The 22609-nt window shown below is 35.1% G+C and overlaps 2 protein-coding genes across 5 annotated transcripts in view; one reads left to right on the top strand and one right to left on the bottom strand.

Moving 5' to 3' along the window:
* LOC144958082 (intraflagellar transport protein 57 homolog) overlaps positions 1-21598 on the bottom strand; it is a 32164-nt gene extending 10566 nt beyond the window's left edge. Inside the window, exons 1-7 of one of the 4 annotated variants that reach the window (XM_078889716.1) lie at positions 21495-21598; positions 11716-11896; positions 10563-10671; positions 5623-5676; positions 4665-4783; positions 3375-3474; positions 2910-2990 (exon numbers count right to left, since the gene is read on the bottom strand). In XM_078889716.1, coding sequence (XP_078745842.1) covers positions 2910-2990; positions 3375-3474; positions 4665-4783; positions 5623-5676; positions 10563-10671; positions 11716-11876 — 624 coding nt within the window. In that variant the 5' untranslated portion in view covers positions 11877-11896; positions 21495-21598. The remainder of the gene's footprint in view (positions 1-2909; positions 2991-3374; positions 3475-4664; positions 4784-5622; positions 5677-10562; positions 10672-11715; positions 11897-21494) is intronic. The other 3 variants (XM_078889717.1, XM_078889719.1, XM_078889718.1) reach the window with 3 other exon arrangements.
* A 216-nt stretch (positions 21599-21814) lies between these two features.
* Positions 21815-22609, top strand: part of LOC144957723 (tetratricopeptide repeat protein 12-like) — a 43105-nt gene continuing 42310 nt past the window's right edge. Inside the window, exon 1 of the mRNA XM_078889107.1 lies at positions 21815-21906. Coding sequence (XP_078745233.1) covers positions 21831-21906 — 76 coding nt within the window. The 5' untranslated portion in view covers positions 21815-21830. The remainder of the gene's footprint in view (positions 21907-22609) is intronic.

The following is a 22609-nucleotide window of genomic DNA, read 5'->3' as shown; positions in this document are numbered from 1 at the left end:
TGAAAAGAAAAAAAAAACAAAATCTAAATACAGTCACATCTCTCCAATCCGAAAACCTCCGTTCCTAGCATTTTGTACGGATTACAAAGATATCTGGATAGCAGAATCAGCTACAAAAGTGTACAAATAAAGTTTAGACCTGTAAATGAGCTCTATAAAATTGACTGATTTTTTTAAAATAAGGGCATCATTGGAGAGGAGAGTGATAAATACAATATATTAAAATAGTGGGTGTTATTTCTTACTGGAAGTATGACTGCCATAATTTGATGTAGAAGGAATGCTAAATAAGCATGTCATTCATATAGGTAAAGATGACTTCATCAAAGTCATATTCCTGCCTCTGGAATTTTTTTGACATAGTCACAAAAATAATCACCATTATCATCTTTAACTTCTAGCCATGACCAATTGAATTTATTCCTCACATCTTTATCGATGCTCGACAAGTCTGAATTGTGATCCACGAACAGCTCAGCCATTGTGAGAACATTAGAATAATGTAGCAACGAGCAAACTTGACTTTCAATCAGTTAATGACAGAAAAAAAAACTTAAATAAATATGACTTCTGGCCAATACACTGAATTATTAAGTAGAAGTGAATTATCAAGAAGAAACTTCGGCAGCATAGCGGAAAAATTCAAAGAAAGAATCGAAATGAAGGTAAATCGCCACAAAACAGCAAGCTCGCTTGGGCTTGAGCAAAACAATGGCAGAGAACGTCCTGATTTGCAGGGGAATTAATTAGGCTACTTACCATTGTTCCTTATAATCAGGTACCCAATCAGTGAAGAAACGGTAACTACAATGTGAGGCAATCGAAATGTGCTTGTAGCAATCTATCCTAATCTAACTTTCGATTTAAAGGTGTCTACCATTATCATCTACTAGAGATGTTACTTCCGGCATTCGCATTTTACTTTTTTTATACTTTTAAAACCCAGCTTGCAAATGTGGTCAATTTTGGCTTAGATGAAACAGTGAAATTTATCGCTCGGCGGCTCAGTTAAAATTGGCTACCGTTGGGATCACGACAGGTTGGAAAGTGAAAAAAAAATTTAACGAAGGCTGTGTGAAATTACACTGGGATGTGTTCAGTCACGCCAATTCTAAAAAGCGCTGCTTAGCCTTGGCAATAAATCCATCGTTAGTATAAACGGCTCCCATGAGCTATGTGTGGCGTTATGGAACACTCCTAATTACTTTACAGTCATTCGACGATTTGTGAATTCTTTCTTTCTTCACTTCTTTCTTTCTTTCCTTTTTTTTTAAATATTTGAATTTGACAAATTGACTGATTTCCGTTAATTTACAGGTCTAAAAATTGTATTTTTAAAATTTGCCCGAGGTAACTAGTCGTGACAAATGGAGAGACGCGACTGTATGAATGTTTATTGCCTTGAGGTCATCTAGACATTTTCTCTACCCTCCTAGCCATTATCATTGCTTCATTCATTCCCACAGTGGGGGCCAGATGGAACCAAAATTAAATTTCATACAGTAAATGTTGCCTGTCAAAACGGCCTTTTTTTTTTTTTTTTTGCATGACAGTCAATTTTCAAAGAGCTAAAACGGGACACCCCTCCCCTTAATGCATAACACTCTCATGACCCAAAACAGCAGTACATTTTGACTATTGTATATGATAATATCTAGATTTGGAGCTTTATCTGTTTTTGTTTTATTTCATTCGCCAGTCAAAAAATCATAATCCTGGGTCATGCAAGGGTCATTTTAATACATATAAACAATCCGATTTACACATTTTATTCTTTAAAAATTTTTTCTCCGGATTGCAAAATCGGGATAGTCTCGATTTTATCAAATAACAATGTATATATTGCTGCTCGAAGCTCGAAGAAATCTGCAAATGTTGCCACAAGACATACATGGGAGAAACTGGCAAGAGACTATCAAATAACGATGTGAAATTGAATGTACGCTTCAATTTAATATATGAAAATGGATAATATGGATGTTTCGGGTTTTCCCTTTATCAACAAAACAGGAAGAATGAAACACTACAGACGAATGAGATAATGCAGTGGTGGCGTTGTTAAAATGAAAAAACAAAAACGATTTTATTAGGACATTTGGCCACAATGTTCTTGTAATAACTGTCCTTCAGAGACAAATATAGCATAAAACTGACGCTAACAATCCTTCGTTCTAAGTGCCGCTTTGTGATCTAATGTAATGAAACTTTGGCCAATAGTCAAGGAAGTCCTGCTCTGAACGGTGCATAGTTCAGTCCATGGAAAAGACTCTTTAGCTGCTTATTTGAAATTTTTTAAATGTGTAGTTTCCAAAGGAAAAAAAGGAAAAAATCACTTTAAATAGATGTAGAAATAAATAATTTTCCCTCTTTATGTTCCAAAAATGCTCCAAAGTCCTGAATATAGGTTCTAAGGTGCTAAACTTAACTTTTCAACAAGATTTATTGAGTCAAAGAGACCAATGCAGCTCTGTAGCTGGAGCCAAAAATTCGTATTTCAGTCGTAGTACTACGCACGTCCGCTTTACATTCTCTCACCTCACTAATGTGTAAAATGAGTACCTAGCCTCTAACAGCATGCACCGCACATAAATACACACACACACTTTAATACATTAAATTTAGAGTTAAACCCAATACAAGTTAAAGCAATTGAAGAATGGTTTTCCAAAACTCCCTAACTCCGTTTTTCCCATTTTAAGATAATGAGGATTATTTACCCTAAATCTCTCATTCCGTCTATTATTTTATCATATTTAAACTTCAAATTCATACAAATCTAGAAAAGGTCGTGTGCCATTTGATGCCTAAAATAAAGTTTACGTTTCAATTTATCTGGAAAATCTCAAAAAGTAGAAAAATCGTCTTAACAAGTTTTGGAAAAGCAGCCTTCAATTCACCCCACCCCTTACCTTGTTGTGTCCTCCCAATCGTTTCATGCCTTCGAGATCCATCAGAGGCTCATCGTCCCCATCATCTTCAATGTCACTACTCTGTAAAAAGATTAAGGGGTGATGACAATGATCATTTTGAATGTTAATGGTATTTGTAACAGCAATCATAATGTGCAATAATAATAATAATAATAATAATGATGATGATGATAATATAATAATAATAGAAGTTGTAGTAGTAATAGCAGTAGTACAGTGGTAGTGATGATGGTGATGATGATGATGATGGTGATGATGATAAGATAACAATAATAATACTAATCATCATCATCATAATAATAATAATTAATCATCAGCAACCCAAGGACTAAGGCTTAAGGTGAAAAAAAACTCCCAAAAAACTATACAACAAAACATAATCACTTTCAGTCTTGGAATGTGTTTTTTACAAGTACGATGTACAGAGAAAAAAAAATCACTCACCCCGTCGATTACCATACTCTTTTCAATTTCATTGAGAGTGAGCTCGGAATCATCCTCCACAATGTTCTCTTCATCCATCTCTTCCTCCGGATACTCTGGCCTGTGAGGGAAAATAGGAAGAAAATGCCATATTGATGCTATACATTTATGTAAATTACTCACAACGCCTGCCTGCTGGATATAACGTATCAACACAAAAAAAACTATGAAGAACCTTAAAAGTTTATAGTCGGATCGATAGAATTTAGTGAGAAATAATCATTAAAATAACTGTCAAAAAACAATAACAAAGATCTGGGTGACGTCAATTTCATTCCATCTATATTCATCCCTGGAAGAAAAATTTTCTTTAAAACAATCAATATTTATCTTGTGTATTTCCATGGATTTACCGTGTCCAATGCACTCCACAAATTTTCATTTATTTCCTCAGCACGCCATATGAAACCAATTCCATTTCATACAGTACCGGTGACCCATAAATCGTCCTAATTATAACAACACTCCCTCAATATCTGTCACTCCTTATTCACACCTGAGTCGAGTAAGGCAATTTTTGTAAAGTCCTTACCCGAGGATAAACAGCATCGGGATTGTCCACAATCACTATCATCCATTCACCCACTGACCACAATAAACATTGCTTGAATTTATATTTACACAGTACAGAAAATTAAATCATTTAATGCTCATGGCATTAGTTTTAATTTTTTTTAAATACCCATGACCAGGTTCGAAAAAAAATTAGACCCAACAATGGAAGAATGATAATAATAATAATAATAATAATAATAATAATAATAATAACAATAATAATAATAATAAATAATAATAATAATATAATATAATAATAATAATAATAATGATAATAATAATTATATAATAGTAATATAATAATAATAATAATAATAATAATAATAATAATAATAATAATAATAATAATAATAATAATAATACATATCATTTGTATAGCGCAAAACCATGATGATGATGATAAAAAGAAGTATTAACAAAACAAACAAAAAAAGAAATAGAAGCTGAAAAAAAATGAAAGAAAGAACAAAAGAAAGAAAAAAATAAAATAAAGTAAGACAGAGAAAAAAACAAAAGAATGACAAAATGAAATAAAGAAATAAAACTAAAGAACAAAAAAAAAAAAAAAAACAAAACAAAAAAAAACAAAACAAAAAAAAAAACAAAAAAAAATTTAAATTAAAGATTAAAATGAATTTTTTTTTTAAATGTGTAAAACAAAACAAAAACTGTCTCATAAAAACTTCAGAATCCTACCTCCTCCAACTAAAACTGATACTTTTTAATGCCTCATCAGACAGCCTGTCCAGTACAAATATACAATGCTCTCCCCAGCCCTGTTTGAGTTTGGATGGCGGAAACTCAATGGGATGGCCCTGTGGTGGATAGAATACAAAGTAAAATCTGTTGACATCAACTGCCTCAATATGATGTTATCATTCTAAGAAAACAGATAATGTGGATGTTTCGGGGAAAGTCGTTTTTCATTCATCCTGTTCTGCTCTTGAAGGGGAAACCCGAAACATCCACATTATCTGTTTTCGTTTATTAAATTGAAGCTTACATTCAATTTGACATTGTTATTTTGATTATTCATCATGTCGGTGTAAACTAAATACTGAGAAATGTTTCTCAAGTCTTTATTAGGAGATTTTGTTTAAATGAATATTTGATCCATCGTGTCAAACTGGTATTACATCAGAATGATGAAGAGCAAGATAATACAGTTCAACTCTCTCGGGTTCACCATGATTGAAAATGGAACAAACTTGTGATTTGTTTGATTTTCCATTCACATGGACTCAAGCAAGTTAATGTCGATCCTGGGTGCAGTCCAGATTTTTTCTGATGCCCCCATCCCCACCCCTGTCCACCCAGCAGTGAATGGGCAGCTAAGTCTGTTAGATTTGGCAGAAAGTACTTTGCGAAAGACTAGCGTCCTATCCCAAGATTAGCAAGCAATTGCTATTGTCAGTTTAAACCGGGATAAACTCCATTGGTTGGATGGCTCTGACGGACTACTTAGTATTGTACTTGGATAAATATGACTTTATGCGTACATGCATTTGGGAGTGGGGTAGCCGATAGCAGCGTTCCTATCTTGGTTTTATTTTTTTATTTTTTTTTTTTTTTGGGTGGTTTTTGATTCAGGTGGGGTTTGCCCTAGTATTAGAATACCTTAAAGGTCTTCATAGATCTTTAAAGAGGAACTTACATATTTTCTCACTTCATCTAAAATGCTAGAGATGGTTGCATTGGGGTCGTCATACTGAGGAAGATGGAAAAAAAAAAAAGTGAAAAAGAGAAGAAAAACATTTTTAATTAAAAAATGAAGAGATGAGTGACATTTTAAAATTAGGGGTAAAATATAAAATAATTTAATATCAGCACAAATTTATACAGTTAATCAATAAATTTGTTTTCATCATATTTCTTAAAACTTATCATATGTAAACCCGCCTAACAGGCAAGACGTGTCGTTGTGTGCTCTTGTGTATTTTAATTGTTTTGTGATTTCTACATGTTGATACCTGGACATTTATACTTCGTTGTACTCGTTAAAACATACTGTTTCTTATTGTATAATTTTTATCAATTCTTAAGAAAGAGACTGCTGTATAATTCTGTATTTTATCTTGGAAACTGTAAGTTTTAAAAGATCTTTACACAGTCACTTAATGGCCGCCGCTCTCTTACAAACATTGTTCACCTTATTTTTAGCCGTGATTTACCACCAACATTATTTTAATAATTGTGAACACTTTTATTCAACATCTGAATTTTACTACAGGCCTCAAGGCGGTAAACGTAAACGTCACATTCCAGCTGTGATTTTTAACTCAAGTGATCAGATTTTTTACAATAATATTAATAAGAACAGGCCTCGGGGAGGCAAACAGAAACAACACATCTCAATAGTAACAACTCGTCGTCCATCCCGCCCCCACACAAACCCCCGTCCACCACCAACACTTATAACTGTACCGACCACAAACAGTTTCACAAACAATAACATTGTTATTGGTCTTCTAAATGCACAATCCTGCCGTAACAAAACCAAAGAATTAAATGATTTATTAACGGAGAAGAACTTCGACAAACTATTTATAGTAGAGACATGGCTCTCACAGTCTGGAGATGACCCAGTTGACAAGGCAATGACACCCCCTGGGTACCAATTTAGATCGTATTCAAGGAAAGATCAGCGAGGGGGTGGCATTGGCGTATTTTATAAAACAAAATTATCTAAACATGTGGAAATCCTCGAAATGCGCTGCAAAACAATGGAGGTTATCCCTCCAGAATACAAGATACAACTTCAACTGCATCTACCGACCGCCAGCAAACAAGAATAACAAAATAAAATTATCTGATGTTAGGAAGGAAATCAACGAGATGCTAACTTTGCAACACACGCGTCCTGGCCATTCAATTATACTCAGCGACTTTAATTTTCACTTCGACAACGTCACAGACACTGCTAAATTGCACAAGTCATTGTCGGAGAACAACATGTGCCAGACTGTAACAGCGCCAACCCACTCTGCAGGCCATATTTTAGATTGGGTAATTGTAGAAAATTCTGAGTCCCAAAAAACCAACGCCATCGTCAATTATCTCCCCTTTTCGGACCACTCCCTCATTTCTTTCAATCTTGACGTTTAAAAACCATGCCAAGAAACCACCACCACATCAACCAGAAACATTAAAGGCATTAATTTGGACAATTTCAGAGACGATTTAGAAACAAAACTTACTCAAAATTCAATGATTTCTCCAGACCAGTGGAATAGTTGTCTCATCGAAACGCTTGACAAACATGCGCCATTCCAAACAAGGACCGTCACCAACTGCAAGTATGCTCTGTGGTATACGTCGGACGTTAAAGAAGCTAAAACGAAGTGTCAGAGAGCAGAAAGACTGCTGAAAACATCGGGCCTTACGATTCATCGTGAAATATTCAAGAACACATTTCGTGCCTGGAAGACAACAATAAAAAAGGCAAAGACCACGTATTTTCTTTCAAATTCGAAACTTCTAAATCTTGCAAACAATTATTTAACATCTGCAATGATCTATTTGGACGTGAAAGATGCACTTCATTACCATCTACAACCAATCAAAGAGACTTGCCAAACACATTTGTCAACTTTTTAAAAGACAAAATCCATAACATTCGTTCAGAACTAGATCAGCATGAACCATTTATAGATACAAATACATTCTGTGGTACCCCTTTAGACAAGTTCTAACCAGTTTCACTTAGTTTCATAAACGAGTTGATAAAAAAAGCCCCCATTAAATCCTGTGACCTTGATCCCCCACCAGCACAGCTTTTGGCCAGCTCCATCGATACATTATTACCATCCATTAAATCAATCACAAATACACCCATACTGACTGGCGAAGTTCCATCGTGCTTTAAAGTGCCCTCGTCAAACCACTTCTGAAGAAACCATCACTGGACCACAATATATTAAACAATTATCGTCCTGTATCAAATTTACCTTTTTTGTCAAAACTTTTGGAGAAGGTAGTTCTTACACAATTAACATCTCATCTTAAGAACAACAGTTTGGAACAAGTCTACAAACATCAACACAGTACTGAAACGGCGCTTTTTAAAATCTTTAATGATTGTTATGTAATGTAATATCAATGTATTATGCCTTTTAGATCTTTCAGCTGCCTTTGACACCATTGACCATGACATTTTGTTAAGAAGACTAGAAAATACGTTCGGCATAAAAGGAATTGCCCTTAAATGGTTTACATCATATTTACAGGATCGATGACAGACTGTCGTGGTGAATGGTGTTCAGTCAGAACAAGTTTAACTAAACTTTGGAGTACCACAAGGCCCTGTCCTTTTTACTGTATATATGCAGCCCCTTTCTAGTATGATGTCCAGATTCAATCTGAGTTATCATTTTTATGCAGATGGTACGCAAATATATGATTCAGCACCCCTTAGTAATTTACAGTTCTTAATACAACGAATTATGAGCTGTTTTAATGAGATTAAATCTTGGATGTACCACAATAAGTTAAAATTAAATGATAGTAAAACTGAGATTTTAATGTGTGGAAGGCCGAGTATCCTTAAAAAGGCAAATAAATCACCTATTACTCTCGGAAATAGCATAATAGAATTTTCAAATAAAGCAAAAAACCTTGGCATCATCATTGAAAGATCTTTCCATGACAAGCCGCGTGAATAACACCATACAATCTATCTACATACAAATGAAAAAAAAAAGCAAAATTCGTAATTTAATATCAAAGCATATAGCAGAACTTTTAATTAATTCCCTTGTTTTATCTAAATTGGACTATTGTAACTCCCTTTGGGCAAATTTAGCTAAAGACAAAATTAGCAAACTTCAGGTTGCCCAAATTAACGCAGCCAGGCTCATTGTACGCAATAACAAAAAATACCCGTCAGCAACTCTTCTTCTCCGTGAGTTACATTGGCTTCCTGTGGAAAAAAGAGTTGCCTATAAGATTTGTATTGTTGTCTACAAATCCCTGAGCACCAACAGTCCCTCCTATATTGACCAATCAATCCTTGTAAAACTTAAGCCATTGCGTAAAATAGGTGAACAATCTTTTCAATTTTCGGCCCCCCATTTTTGGAACTCTCTCCCATCACACGTGAGATGTTCGGATTCGTTGACAATGTTCAAATCTCGCTTAAAATTTTATCTTTTTACGTCATAATGTTGCAATATTATTTTCATATTTTGTTGTTGTTAAATTGAATTCGTATCACGTTTCCATCAAACTTGTCTCACTGTAATATGTTTTGTTTTATATCACTGTAAAGCGCTTAGAGCCTGTGACAACGGGGTAAAGCGCTATATAAATGCCATTTATTATTATTATTATTATTATGATGTGAAATAAAGTTTTTTCTTTAAAGGGGGACCGATTAGTTTTGTAAAGAGAGCACTTGATTTACATATAAAAGGGACCAGAATCTACCTTGGGTGCTGTCTAATAATAGCACAGATGTCCTGATTCACCAAATTTTGTACATAGACGATGCTTTGAGGAAAAGAAACTTTTCCTTTTTAAAAAAATTTTCTTCGGGACTGAAGAAGGTTGGTGGATCGATTATTGACCAATAATAATAAAAACAAATACATAAACGTGTCAGTGCATGAAATAATCAGTCGGAAGGTGAAAATTTTGTATTTGCATTTTTTATTTTTCATTTTCTAAAAGAATATGCTCCCCGCAGCATTTTAATCTTTATTTGAAGTAAATCGGGTGATTTTTCATAAAGTTATGGTCAGATGTATGGGAAAGGTATCCAACAACTTTTCTCACATTTCATACTTTTTCAACTTGACTAGCTAAACAAAATATTTAGAAGCGAAATTAAGCTCTGATATTTCCCAAAGATGTACGAAAAGGATTGATTTAATCAATTATTACAAGAACTCATTTTAAAAATAAAAATTGACCTTCTAAATAAACGTGGCAATATCACCATCCGACGGATTATGTCATTCACTGTAACAAATTAATATTCCCTTTATTCATCCCATCGGGGAAATTTGTCTTTAGGGTCCATTCCAAGGGAAGACTGGAATAACCCAGGTGTCAGACGCAGCGCAGCGCTGCAAACTGAGCTCGTTGATTTACTCAATGTCACTTAGTGCTGCAGGTATTCAAACCCGGGACCATTCAGGTATGAAGCAAAGGCCATACCGATGAGCCATGCTGACCAACATTAGTGGAATTTTAATTATAGTCAGACAATTTATGTCTGATAAAATTAAGTATCTTACATAAGAAACCCAAAAATCCTTGAGCTATTGTATCGCACAGATTCCACTTAATGCGCTCAAAGTGCTTTACAAGGGGTCCCAAGCTAGCTGCCTCAATGATGATGAGATATGATGCCTGACGGGAGCTACATCAATTGTTTTTTGTTTTGTTTTTGCCAGAGACAATAATGTTATGGTCCAGCTACTCATTTTACATCTGGGTGTACCACAAAACTGCAAGGCCCCACAGAGAAGATTACAAAGCAAATGATCCAAACTGTTTCTACAGCATCAATGAATCACCCATACAATTAATAAAAGTCTGGTTTAATTCAAAACACAATGTTATAAATAAAACCCTTGTGAAAATCTCACTCACCTCTTGTGGCTGTTCAAAATTCCTACCCGCTTTCCGCAAAAGCCAAGCTGCTAAGGATGTAAACATATAAAACTGTTCACCTGGGTTAGTCTGAATAGCAAAATAATGCCTGAAAAAAAAAATGAATGAAAAAGAAAATAGTAATTATTTTTCTTTTCAAATATTTTATATTGCAACTAAAATAACGAAAAAAAATGAATAATTAAAATGATGCCAGCATCGTCATTTGCTATCGCCCAGGCACTTCATGACAATGACAGAAGATAGAAAATCCAGGAATCATCCATGCTGTTCAAGAGAGGAATTTAGAAGTGAATAAATTTGCCTAAGGAAAATAATGAAATTGCATGAAACACAGAGCAAACAAGTTTTTTATCACGTCCCTGACCCGATGATAAGAAGGGGAAAAGCTTTAAAAATAAATGATATATAAACTCATTACTTAAGTAAAATAAAAATGAACAAGTTTAGCTTTCATTGTTATGAATTCACCATGACCATCAAAATAATTCATTATTTCCCTCCCGCAAAAAAAACATTTAGAGATGCCCTTTAGTACAACAAAAAAAAAGACAGAAAATTTTTCTCATAAAAATAAAAACCATATATGACAATATTTCTTGCAAAGGTTCTCTTCATCAAATGGTATCACCCTTAACCTAAAGAAAAGGATACACACACATATCCATTAGCTTCTCCTTAACTGTTGCCTTTAAACAACCATGAATTAATCGTTTGAAAAACAACTCACCAATAACGAACAAGGTCAGCCTGAAAATCTGGTTTGATGATAATGATGGTGCTAAAAATACTGACCAAACGAAAAAAAAACATACAAACAAAAAAACAACAAAAGGGACTCAGATTCCTATAATTCCAAACTGAAAATTAAAACATTTAAGAATAAACAAACATGAATTGAGTGGGTATGTTATCTTCTCTCTCTCTCTGTTTTTGTTCTTTTATGTACTGTACTGCCATATTGTAAAGAGAAAATTATACTTTAGTTATTCTTTTTCCTTTAGTTTTTAGTTTTATTCGTCCTCTTTCGATTGTAGAAATGAGAACAAATATCGGAAATTTTCTGAAAAAATTTGAAAGCATTGAAAGTTAAAGGATTTGACTAAAGAGAGAATTGGCAAGTGTTACTGACCTGCTAATTGGCTTCACATTCATTTTTCGTGCAAAGTCTCTATCGTAGTCTAGCAATCTCAATTTGTCTAGTAGCTCCTCCATGACAACGAAGGGCATGTACACCAGACCAGGCCCCCCATCCTCCACATCGTCACCTCCTCGTCTTTTATCCTCAGACATCCTTCAGATTTGATTATTATCTGAAAATAATAAACCATAACATGATAAAAAATTCCAATAAAGCTTTGACTTAATGTTTCAGAGCTAGCTATTTAATTCCATTAAAAGTGTAGCAAGAAATATATAATTATATATTAAACATGTCTGACTGATCCAGGTAAATTCTCTCGATGGCTCAGCTGAACAGTTTCTTATTTTGTCGTAATAGGCAAGCAATTTTAAGCGTGATCAGTTACCAGATGAGTGACAGTGGAAAATTCTGGTTCCAATGTTGTGTCCTTGGGTAACACTTTACATACATTTCCCTGATCACTCAGTTGGGAATGAGTATCTGGCTATGAGCAGTAATGGATGTTGCCAGTACAAAAAGACACTAATGAGGCGACTGGTACTGTATAAAATGGAAATATGGTTCTATATGGCCTGCTGGAGGAATAAATTGAAATAAGGTGATGTGCACTGAGCTTGGTAAACCTGTGGAAATTCGCTATATAAATTATGATGTTCTTTTTGAAGGCAACGTCTTACTCCCACAGAGTCATCTCAATCTACATACAAATCCCGAAGCCACCAAACCCACCTAACAACTTGAACCACTGCAAATACAATATAAAATAAAATTCCCTTCCTACAATTCCAAGTTGAAATTTGTCTTTAGTGTTAAATCCAAGGGAAGAATGGAAAAACTCAGGTGTCAGCCACAGTACAGCACTGCAAAGTCAGTCAGGGCGAGGTGACTTGCTCAAGGCAGCACGGCGTGGCAAGAAGTCTAACACGGTACCGTCTGGGTACAAGTAACTGTTCCATGCGCTGCCCCTATGACATGATCCAGTGCAAAACAATATGGTACTCATGTCATACAGAATGAATTATCACCTACTTCACATGTACTGTCAATGTCAATATGGGTCATAGATACTTGATGAGAGTAAAGGAAAGTTTGAAAACAGCAAACAAATAAGATTTTTTTTCTTTCCCTTTTTGAAAATTTCTGGGCCAAGTTACAGAGAGGAGAGATTTTTTTTCTTTACTGTAGAGGGCACAGTGGATAAGAGCCTACATTGAAAAAAAAATAGAAGAAAATTTTTGATCAGTGGATCCCAGATCGAGAATCCATTGGAGTCCAAGCCCATACGGCGCAAAAGGCACACACTGTGCCCATCACTGCAAATCTTATACATACATCAATTTTATCTATCACACCACTCTAATCTTGTTACACCGGTCATTAAATCCTCCAGGTGTTCTTGTGTATGTGGAAAACGTGTTGAAATGATGTGGGGACTGTGATATGTTATGTGATAGTTTGCACCATTCATTATTGTTCGAGGGGGAAAAAGAGTAGATGTTTGTTCTTGCAAATGGCTGGTGGAATTTGTTAATGTGATGAAGATTGAAGACTGGTTGAGAATATGTTTTTTGAATTGTTAATGTTACAAAAGACTTATACGTCATGGCACAAGACCGAAGGGCTAGAGCTCAGGTGGTCGCTGGTTCGGATAAGTAAGTAAGTAAGAATTGTTAATGTACATTGGAATGTTAAGGGCAGAGTTTGCATTTGACTGTTTTGTGAAATAGATGTATGCACGCATTCTCCCTACGACTACGAGACTGGAGTGTTGGCCATCTTTGTGTGTCAAGAGCTGCTTCCCCCCCCCCCCCCCCCCCCCCCCCTCCCTTTTTGTGGCAATGTCTGCACTGGAAAAAAAAAAAAAAACGTAGAAAGGCACCTAGGAGTCATCACTGAAGTGTCATCAAGCTGTCTTAGAATAGGTAAGACTAAAACAGGGCTTTCGATTATTCATAAACATGTCGAGTGTTGACAGCTTTTCTATAGTTTTGAATTGAAAAGATATCAACAAAATAAAAATCAAAGAGAAATTAATCTAAATCATATTGAAACTCAAACATTTGTTGGCCTGAAAAATCTATGTGTTGTCTGCCACTCCGTGTCATCTCTCAAGTCTCAAGTTAAGAGTTGGGTTAAATGCTGGATTCAAATTCATTGTCAAACAATGAGTACTACTCAATTACATTTTCATATTTAGTTTGAAAAAGAAGTGAAAGCTGAGTGGGGTTTTCTGACCTCCCACGGTGGGCAGAGAGGTCACTCGTTGTGTCTTCCATCCACTATTTGTTTTTCCTTTCCATGTTACTGTCTTTATTCTGGATTCTCCAGGTTCCAGTGGATCCGTAGTTGGGCGGGAGACAGCCTTGTCTTGTCATTAAGTCCCAACTTCGTGCATCTTGTATGAGTAGTTTTCTTTCTTTTGGAAGGCTATCATTTGGAATCGTTGTCACTCCTTGGCTCACCTTAAAGAGGACTTTGGGTTTTTGGAATGTGCGTCTTTCATGTATTGGCGGCCAGTCATGTATAATAATGCCTTATTCATATTCTTATTCTTTGAGAGAGATAGTAATTTTCCATGTAAATCATCAGTTTTTAATATCTAATAACTGTTTCTTGAGTATCCTTCATAGCGGAATCCTTTGCTAGTGCCTGGATGGGACTTTTAGGAAATGTCAAGATAGGCACATTGAAGGGGAATCTTCTGTTCCCTTCTATTTGAACCTGTCCCGTTAGTCTTGGTTTTTCTTTGGTGCTTTTAACTTCAGATCTAAAACTTTTCCTCTATCATATTCCTTTAAAAAAAAACAAATAAAAAGAGCCCCCCCCCCCCCAAAAAACAAAAAAAACAAAAAACAAAAAACAACAAAAAAACGAAACAAACCAAGATTATTTATATAGTGCAATATCCACTAAATGTGCTCAAAGCACTGTACAAAGGGTCCCTGGCCAACAGCAACACGTAACATGTAGAACGAGACATGACGCCTGTTAGGGGATATTACAATTTTTCCGACAGATAAAACGCTGTTGACGACCAGGTACTCATCATACACTTGAGTATGGTGAGAGAATGTGAGTAAAGAGCCTTTTCCAAGGACTCAAATATGCGCCGAGCAAGGCTCAAACCCCAGGACCTTCCGGTCCAAAAGCGAGTGTCATACCACAAGACCACATAGACGCTTTACTTGCGATGAAATCATGTAATAGTGAAATACGTTTTTAAACAAACAACGAATTGACAGACGTTTCACTCCTCTCACGCATTTCTCTTCTTTTATTTTCTGCTTCTCCATTCCACACGGTTTTTCTGTTTTTTTTTCTTCTCTCCCGCCTCTGTTTAACCCTACGGGAAAAAATCGTTTTACTTTTTGGTATTTTCTTGTCTCTTCTGTCATGGCAGTTTTTTGCATCGGTGATTTGCATTGCGGCCGCAAAATTTGCATTTTTTTGCAAATTGTCGAGATTTTGCTCCCAAACAAAAAAAAAAAAAAAAAAAAGAAATATTTAAAAAAATATAGTGGGGACTGGTGATGACAATCTTCCGCGGATTTCTGGGATATAGGATTTGTTCATAAATGTTCCGTTGTTTTTTGTCATGTCAAACATTTTCTGCTCAGTGGTAGTTCAGGGGGAAAAAAACAATAATATGCCTTCTATCATTTTTTGACACCTCTGCTCAGTTGCATGAATTTTGGTGACACTCCTTTATTTATGACGTTAGTCTAGACACGCTGGCGCCAAATGTCAAAGGCAGCACAAGACCCATGGTGGCCATGAATGAGATGATGATCGAAAGGGAAGGGGATGGTGCAAATGGGTGTAAATATGTGTGTACCTTTTTAGCTGTAACATGATAATACATTTGACGATTTTAGAAGGTTTATAAGCGTGTCTTTTTTTTCTTCTTCCTTTTTAAGTTTTGTTTTTGTTTGATTGTTCTGAATTTGTTTGTTTTGTTTTTAAGGGTTTTACGGCGCTTGCAACACATTAAGGTTATATCAGCGCCAGTAAAAAGGAAGAAAATGGGATAGTAAAAAGTTCTAGAATTACAATTAAAGCACCCAAGAGAAAGTAAGACAAAGGGGAACTGGGAACAAATAGGGATCAGATGTAGATTCCAAGAGCATACCACCAATGTACTTAATTTGAGATCACCTAAAAGTCTCATCCAGACACAAGCACAGGCCCCAACTAAGAGGAATACACTCAAATGTTTACCAATCATATAATATAATATGCAAACTAAACATAATACAGTGCATAACAGAGAGATGATTTACAAGGAAAAAAATATCATCTCCCAAAACAATAACTATGCATTTGACTGTTTCCCTCCCAGCCAGGACTCCGGAAAGGGCCAGGACAAAACCAAGTAACCTCATTCCAAGACAAAGACAGAAAGCATGTTGGAAAACAGATATAAGGAGATAGAAGACACAGTATGTACCTCCCTGCCCGCAATGGGAGGTCAGGATCCCCACCCAGTGTTCTGAATTTGTTTATAGAATTCATTACAACTTGTGTCTAATTATTAAACAATTAAAAAAAAAATCAATTCATATTATCTCTCTCTCTCTCTCTCTCTCTCTCTCTCTCTCAGCCACCCTTCTATCTTCATATTATGTTTATAGATATCATTTGGTAAAAGAGAGATAATAAGTTAGGCTGATCGATTTAAGAAATGATTGTTTATAAGCTAATTTAAATTTGCTTTGTTGATGGAATATGATTTGCAATTGATTTATAAAAAGATTCTTATTTAAGCGACTGAAGTTGAAAAATCGCCAAGTTTTAAGAATTTGGCATTAAAATTGCCAAAGTCACAAAATAACCGTATTAAACTGGTATCAAATTGAAACAAACTCATCTCGCAAGAACTCAACTCGATAATTCGATAGGCTACTCGGCTCTAAATATCTGTACACATTGATGGTTATCCAGGGTCGACTCTGAATAACCATCTACAGTTATCCAGAGTCGACTCTGAATAACTGCCTACAGTTATCCAGAGTCGACTCTGAATAACCACTTCGTTTATATTAATCATTGGTCTTGGTAAACATCCATTTGGCACTCCAGCAGCAAGCTGAATCTGATAATTGGACAAGTGGCTGTGACCCAATTTTTAGAATTTTTGTATGATGGGTCTCAGAAATTCATAGATTTGTTTGTCTATGGATGGATTTTAATGATTTATGTCTTATAATTTTCTTTAGGAGGAATTAGTCTACCGTTAGTTTAGTTTGGTGCTGTTTAATGGGGAAGGCTTCCCCAAAAAAATGAATTGGAGTCCGTTCCCTTAATGGAAAAATTGTGCAAATCGTGTAACCAGCATGAAATTTTCACACAAAGTGCAGAATTTTATGAGGATTTCGAAAATAGGTGGCTCCAAGTTGAAATATAGCTGGAACCACGAGTTATTGCCCTTTAAAGGTGACAAAATACATTTTTTCAACATTTTATTTTTTTTTCTCAAAAAATTACGGTTTTATAAATATTTTATAATGATGTGGTTATTTTTCTATTCCCTTGCGTACTTTGGACTCAGAAAATATTTTTCCATTTGAATTTTATTGAAATATATAAGAAAATACAAAATTCAATTGGGATTTTTCAGGAAATTAAAAAAAATATATATCTCCTTCCTGGAAACTGTTTAAATGGTTTAGAATCTGACATATATTTGAAATGCCATGCATTTCAAAAACATTTTTAAATCTTCACATCCTCTAAAATCAAGCAATATTAATTTGATTAAAAAAAAAACAATAATAGACAATTCAACTGCCAAAGCAAGTACCCCTTCTCCTCCCGACACACACGTACAATCACTCTCAAACATAAGAGTACAATGTATCTCTATCATATAGCAAATAACACGTTTAAATTTATATATATATTGTACAATACATATTTATTCAATGAAGAATTGAACTATTTAAAACATTTTTTTTCTGTGTACATATTTAACAGCAGCATTATTATAGATTTACATCCCTTTTTAAACATTACATTGTTGAAAACATACAATTGAAAAACGTGTTTAAAGTCAATTATTGTCTCTAGAACATTGACAATTGCAGGCACATAACAGAGTACATGGAAGAGATGCCTTAACACAATTGCATCTTTTGGAGCATCCCTTTGATGAACAGTTACATTTAATCAGATTTTGTGAGGCATGTGTAAGGTCAGTCAAAGTGGACCACTTTGGCATCCCATCTTCTTTCCAACCAAAATCTGATTTGGAAGGAAGACTAGGGTCTTTAGCAAGAGAGCGTTTCCATACATAACCAGCTTGGTAAACTGCTCGATTTAAATGCTGTTTGAGAGCTTCACGAGTTGGTGGCATATTGTCTCGAAGGCGTGACTTTTTTGTAAAAAGTTCACGCCGGCATTCATTGACAGCAGATAAGTTGGTTGCTCTGTCAAACTACAAACAGACAAATCTCTGGATGATGTTGAAATACTTGTCTCTTTATAGAACTGGCAAATTCTTTTACTAGTTTCAGCTGTAATATCTTTTACCCTAGCATAGGAAATTGATAAACCCAGAGCAGACAGTTTATCAATAAGACCTTTCTTTCTGGTTTTGGCAAAAACCATGACTCCTAAATAAACGGGGATTGGGGTTTCCTTGGACAACTGTTTTCTAGTGCTACCTGAATTTTGCGGGCTTTTGTTGTTGTGGTTCAACATGATATACTGTGAAATTGTCATGGTATGTCGATTCTGATGACCTAAACTTAGCGAACACTGACCACTTCAAATGCCATTCACAATTTTCACTAATTTGTGTGGTACACTATTGACAATGCTATCATGATCTATATTGAGGGGTGATATGAATGTATGATTTCTTATTTCTGCTCTTATAATATCAACGGCTTTTTGTATTGCAAGATCATCATTTGAATCTAAATCGGAAATAGCTGCTTGTGAAATAATATTCCCCTCTTTGAAAGTAAGCAAGACTTCCCGCCCATCCCTGTATTCCATTAAAGAAGGAACTCTCGATAGTAAATTTTCTTTGAATCTAGTTTTATGTACATATATATCCGACAACTTTATGGCATTTAATTTTGACAAAAGTAAATTCTAGAGATCATTCAGCTTAAACACAACATTTGTGTATGTGCGAGCTTGTTGTTGATCAATAAAATTGACAATATCCTGTTTGCATTCTGCAATGTGTGTTTTGTATTTGTTGTCTGAAGTATTTTTACATCTAAAATCGTCTGCTCTTCTGTGGAACAGTATAAGGCAAGGCTTATGATACTTTGCTTCCACCGCAATAAGATCACCCTCCGCAAATACTCTAAGAATACTTGTATCTGAAAGAAGGACAGCTTCCTAGTAGACTTTTTGTGAAAGAGCAAGCGTCCGGACCTCAGTCAATTCCCCTTCACAACCCTTACAAAACAAGCAGTGTTTGCTTATATGTGATGTGTTTAATGTGCCTCTTGTATCAGGACTTGCAACTGCTTCACTATTACATTGATTTATCTTCTTTGCAAGCATTTTGAGTTTTGATTTATGAAACCTGTGTCTGCAATTCTTATGGTAAAGTCCATCATTGTCTCTCAAAAAATTAGCAAGACATTTCACAGGTTGGTTAATATTGAATTTCAATGCTATTGGCAATCTACCTGAGTCATGAAAAAGTTTGATATCCTCAGAAATGGCAACATAAGTGTCTTCAATACAATTTAACTTGGTTGCTTTTTTAGGGTTTGTGAGAGGAGAATTTTCAATGGTTTCTTGACAAAACAGGCACTTCGACCAGTCAATTTCGGGGGAAGCTTGATCGAGTCTTGGAACTTTGTTCAGATTTTTACAGTCGACAATGGATGTCTGCCGCTTCTTTCCTCCTGCCATATTAGCGCATTCTAGGAAGGAAAGAAAAATAAATCAAAACCCCATGACATACTCAAGAGACAATATTTAAAGTTATTTCCTACAAAGTGTGAATTACGTAGTTTCTCAAGTTACAGAAAATGTTACCATCTTAAGGCGATATAGGGCAGCTTGAGAGATGACAGAATGAACAAGTTTGTGTGTGTGCGAGTGTGTGTGTGTGTGTGTGTGTGTGTGTGTGTGTGTATGCGTGTAAGTGTGTATTTGTGTGTGTGTGAGAAAGGTTAAACACATATTAGTTGACGGGGCTTGGATAGCTCAGTGGTAAGATTCTCTGCAAAACAACAATAAAACAACAAAAACAACATCAACACACACACACACACACAACGAACACATACTTCCAAATACCTGTTAGAATGGAACTTTAGTCCTTGCAATCTTGACCATTCAACAAATCAAACTAGCATTCCCATTTGACGAGGTCCCCAGGCATGATGCTTTTAAGGAAACAAAGGACTGTGAGGCTGGCAAGTAGAAATATAACAAACAAGTCAAGACATTGTTTAAAAAAACCAAACCTGAACATGCAAAAGGTAAAGCAATGTGTGTGAATATTAGCGTGTATTGGTAGAATTGTGTGTGGAGATGTTCTTTTTTTGATCAACTGAGTTAATAATAAATTAGTTATGTTTTTTTCTTTCTCGGTCAGCAGTAATGATAAACACCGTTATTCTATCATCAATCATCGACAGGCTAATCTATATCTAATCGAATCTAAAAGGGTCTAAATTTAGTACTGACATAGCACATGTAACTTATATTATACTAAGATAGAAAAATATGTTCAGATCCAAGCATGGGCCATAATCTTACTCTATCTTTTGCATCCTGGGGGCTTATGATACGACTGTGACTCAGCTTTGATCTGACCCAATTCTTTTTTCACAACTCAATTCTTTTGTCATACATTGCGCAATACTTATCGCACTAGCATGCGCATAAAGTAAAATAACATCACGATGATATAAGACATTTATAATAGATGAAAAAGATTGTTCCTTACCTTTTCAATGAATATCGATTGCACAAAATAAAATTGTAGTTTGTTGACATCGTTCAAAAGACAAAACTCATTCTCTCAGTTATATTTTAGACAACACATGATGCCATTGTCGGTAGATGGAGCTATCGTTATCTCGAAGGGAGAGGCGGTGACAGATGACAAAACCGCATTTCGATTTAGCATTATTGTACTGTACACAATGGTTGAAAGAAACCTCTTTAACTGCTTTAAATATTTTTTTTAGTCTCTTGTTGTTGTTTTTTTCGTTTACAGGCGCTAAGACATCCTAGTACATACTTAGTAAAGGATAGGTCGACCTAATGACTCATAGTTTTGTTGCACGGGCAAAAAAGGACAATTTTTATTGGGGTTTTTTTCTGCGGTCAGAAGACCAAAAAAAAAAGTTTTAAAATAATTAAAAGCTATATTTTTTGTAAATAATAATGGAAAACATTAAAACAAAAATATCTCCACGATCAAAAACACATCAAGATGTTCTTAATGGGTGAGAATGTTTTTTTTTTTTAATACTTTTGTCATCAGCGCCAAAACGTCACAAAGTGCGCGTTTTCACTAGACTTTACGACGAATTTTAAGGTCTTTTCAATAAAAATGGTATTTGGAGCCACCTATTTTTCGAATCTTCATAATTTTCTGCACCAATTTGTATACTTAGTTTGCTGGTTACAAAAAGTGCACAAAACGCACGGAACTTGCCGCTAAGAAAACGGACTATTGGTAGAAGCAGTGTAGGAACTATATTTAAATTGTTATATTTAAAACCCGTGTTCTGGTTTATTGTGAACTGATTTCATGTTGTGAGTTAACGTTAACAAATCTTTACATGTTCTCCAAACCTCTGTCAGTTGGATGCCTTGTAATATTTGTCTACATCCACAATGAATAAATATTTTCGAGGAATGCAACAGAACATCAACGCATGCGCACAAAACGTTTCCTATTTGGGGAGCTCAAATAAAATCATTATATATTTATAATCATTAGAGTAATACATCCACGCTATGTACTTGAATATCTTTTTTACATATTTACTTTTAATTATAGTAAAAATAAAATAAAATATAATTAATTTCTAAATAACCTAATATTTTCAGATCATAGAAGAACTTAATTTGAAAAGTGTAATGATATGCATTTATCTGTATCCAATGTAATCAATATGGCGAACATGAAACTGCCAAACCTTCCGACGGACAATGAGATTTCCGATTTCCTTTCGAAAGTGGATGAGATCGGTATTTCTCGAATATCTATTTATACACTTTAAATGCCGTGAATATTAATTGACAACAATTATCAGCTATTCTCAAACTAACTTAAGGAAATATTGAATGGTTTTAATACAGTTGATCTACTTTCGATTTCTATACCGGGTTTTTAGTTTGTTGAGTTAGATTTCGAAGTCTGGAATCTTCTTTTTTTTTTTTTTTACACCGACTTTTAACTTATTTTTTTTAATTTGTTGTAGTTGTACCGAATAGATAAAATGTTTGTGTTTAGCTCATTCTAATTAATGTAATTTTAAAGATTTTGGGTTATAAAGTTACAACCCTTTTTGCCTTTACATTCTTTTACAAATTCAAATTCTAACTCTAAACAACGGCTCCAGTCAGTTCTAAGTCAAATAGTACTCGCATGCAGTCAGTCTGTGTGTGATTGTGTGTGTGCGCGCGGGCGTGTGTGAGAGATAGATAGACAGATATCGTTTGTGTGTGTGTGTGTGTGTGTGTGTGCGCGCGCGCGTGCTTGCATATAAGCCACTTACTACTCTTGGGGGCTGCCCAGTTTGTCACAGACCCAATTTGTCATAGGGCCAGATTGTCACATACTCCAGATTAGCCCAAGTAGGCTATAGATGATTTCCTTTCCTTCCTTTGATAGACTGTAAATCGGATGTACAAAATGATATTATACAACTACACGTAAGTTCGAAGTGGC

The sequence above is a fragment of the Berghia stephanieae genome, chromosome 12, assembly GCF_034508935.2.
Source record: "Berghia stephanieae isolate SIO BIC M18660-M18661 chromosome 12, UCSD_Bste_1.3, whole genome shotgun sequence".
Lineage (NCBI taxonomy): Eukaryota > Metazoa > Mollusca > Gastropoda > Nudibranchia > Aeolidiidae > Berghia > Berghia stephanieae.
Note: the sequence above shows the minus strand (reverse complement) of the source record. Positions and strands in the feature narration are given on the sequence as shown.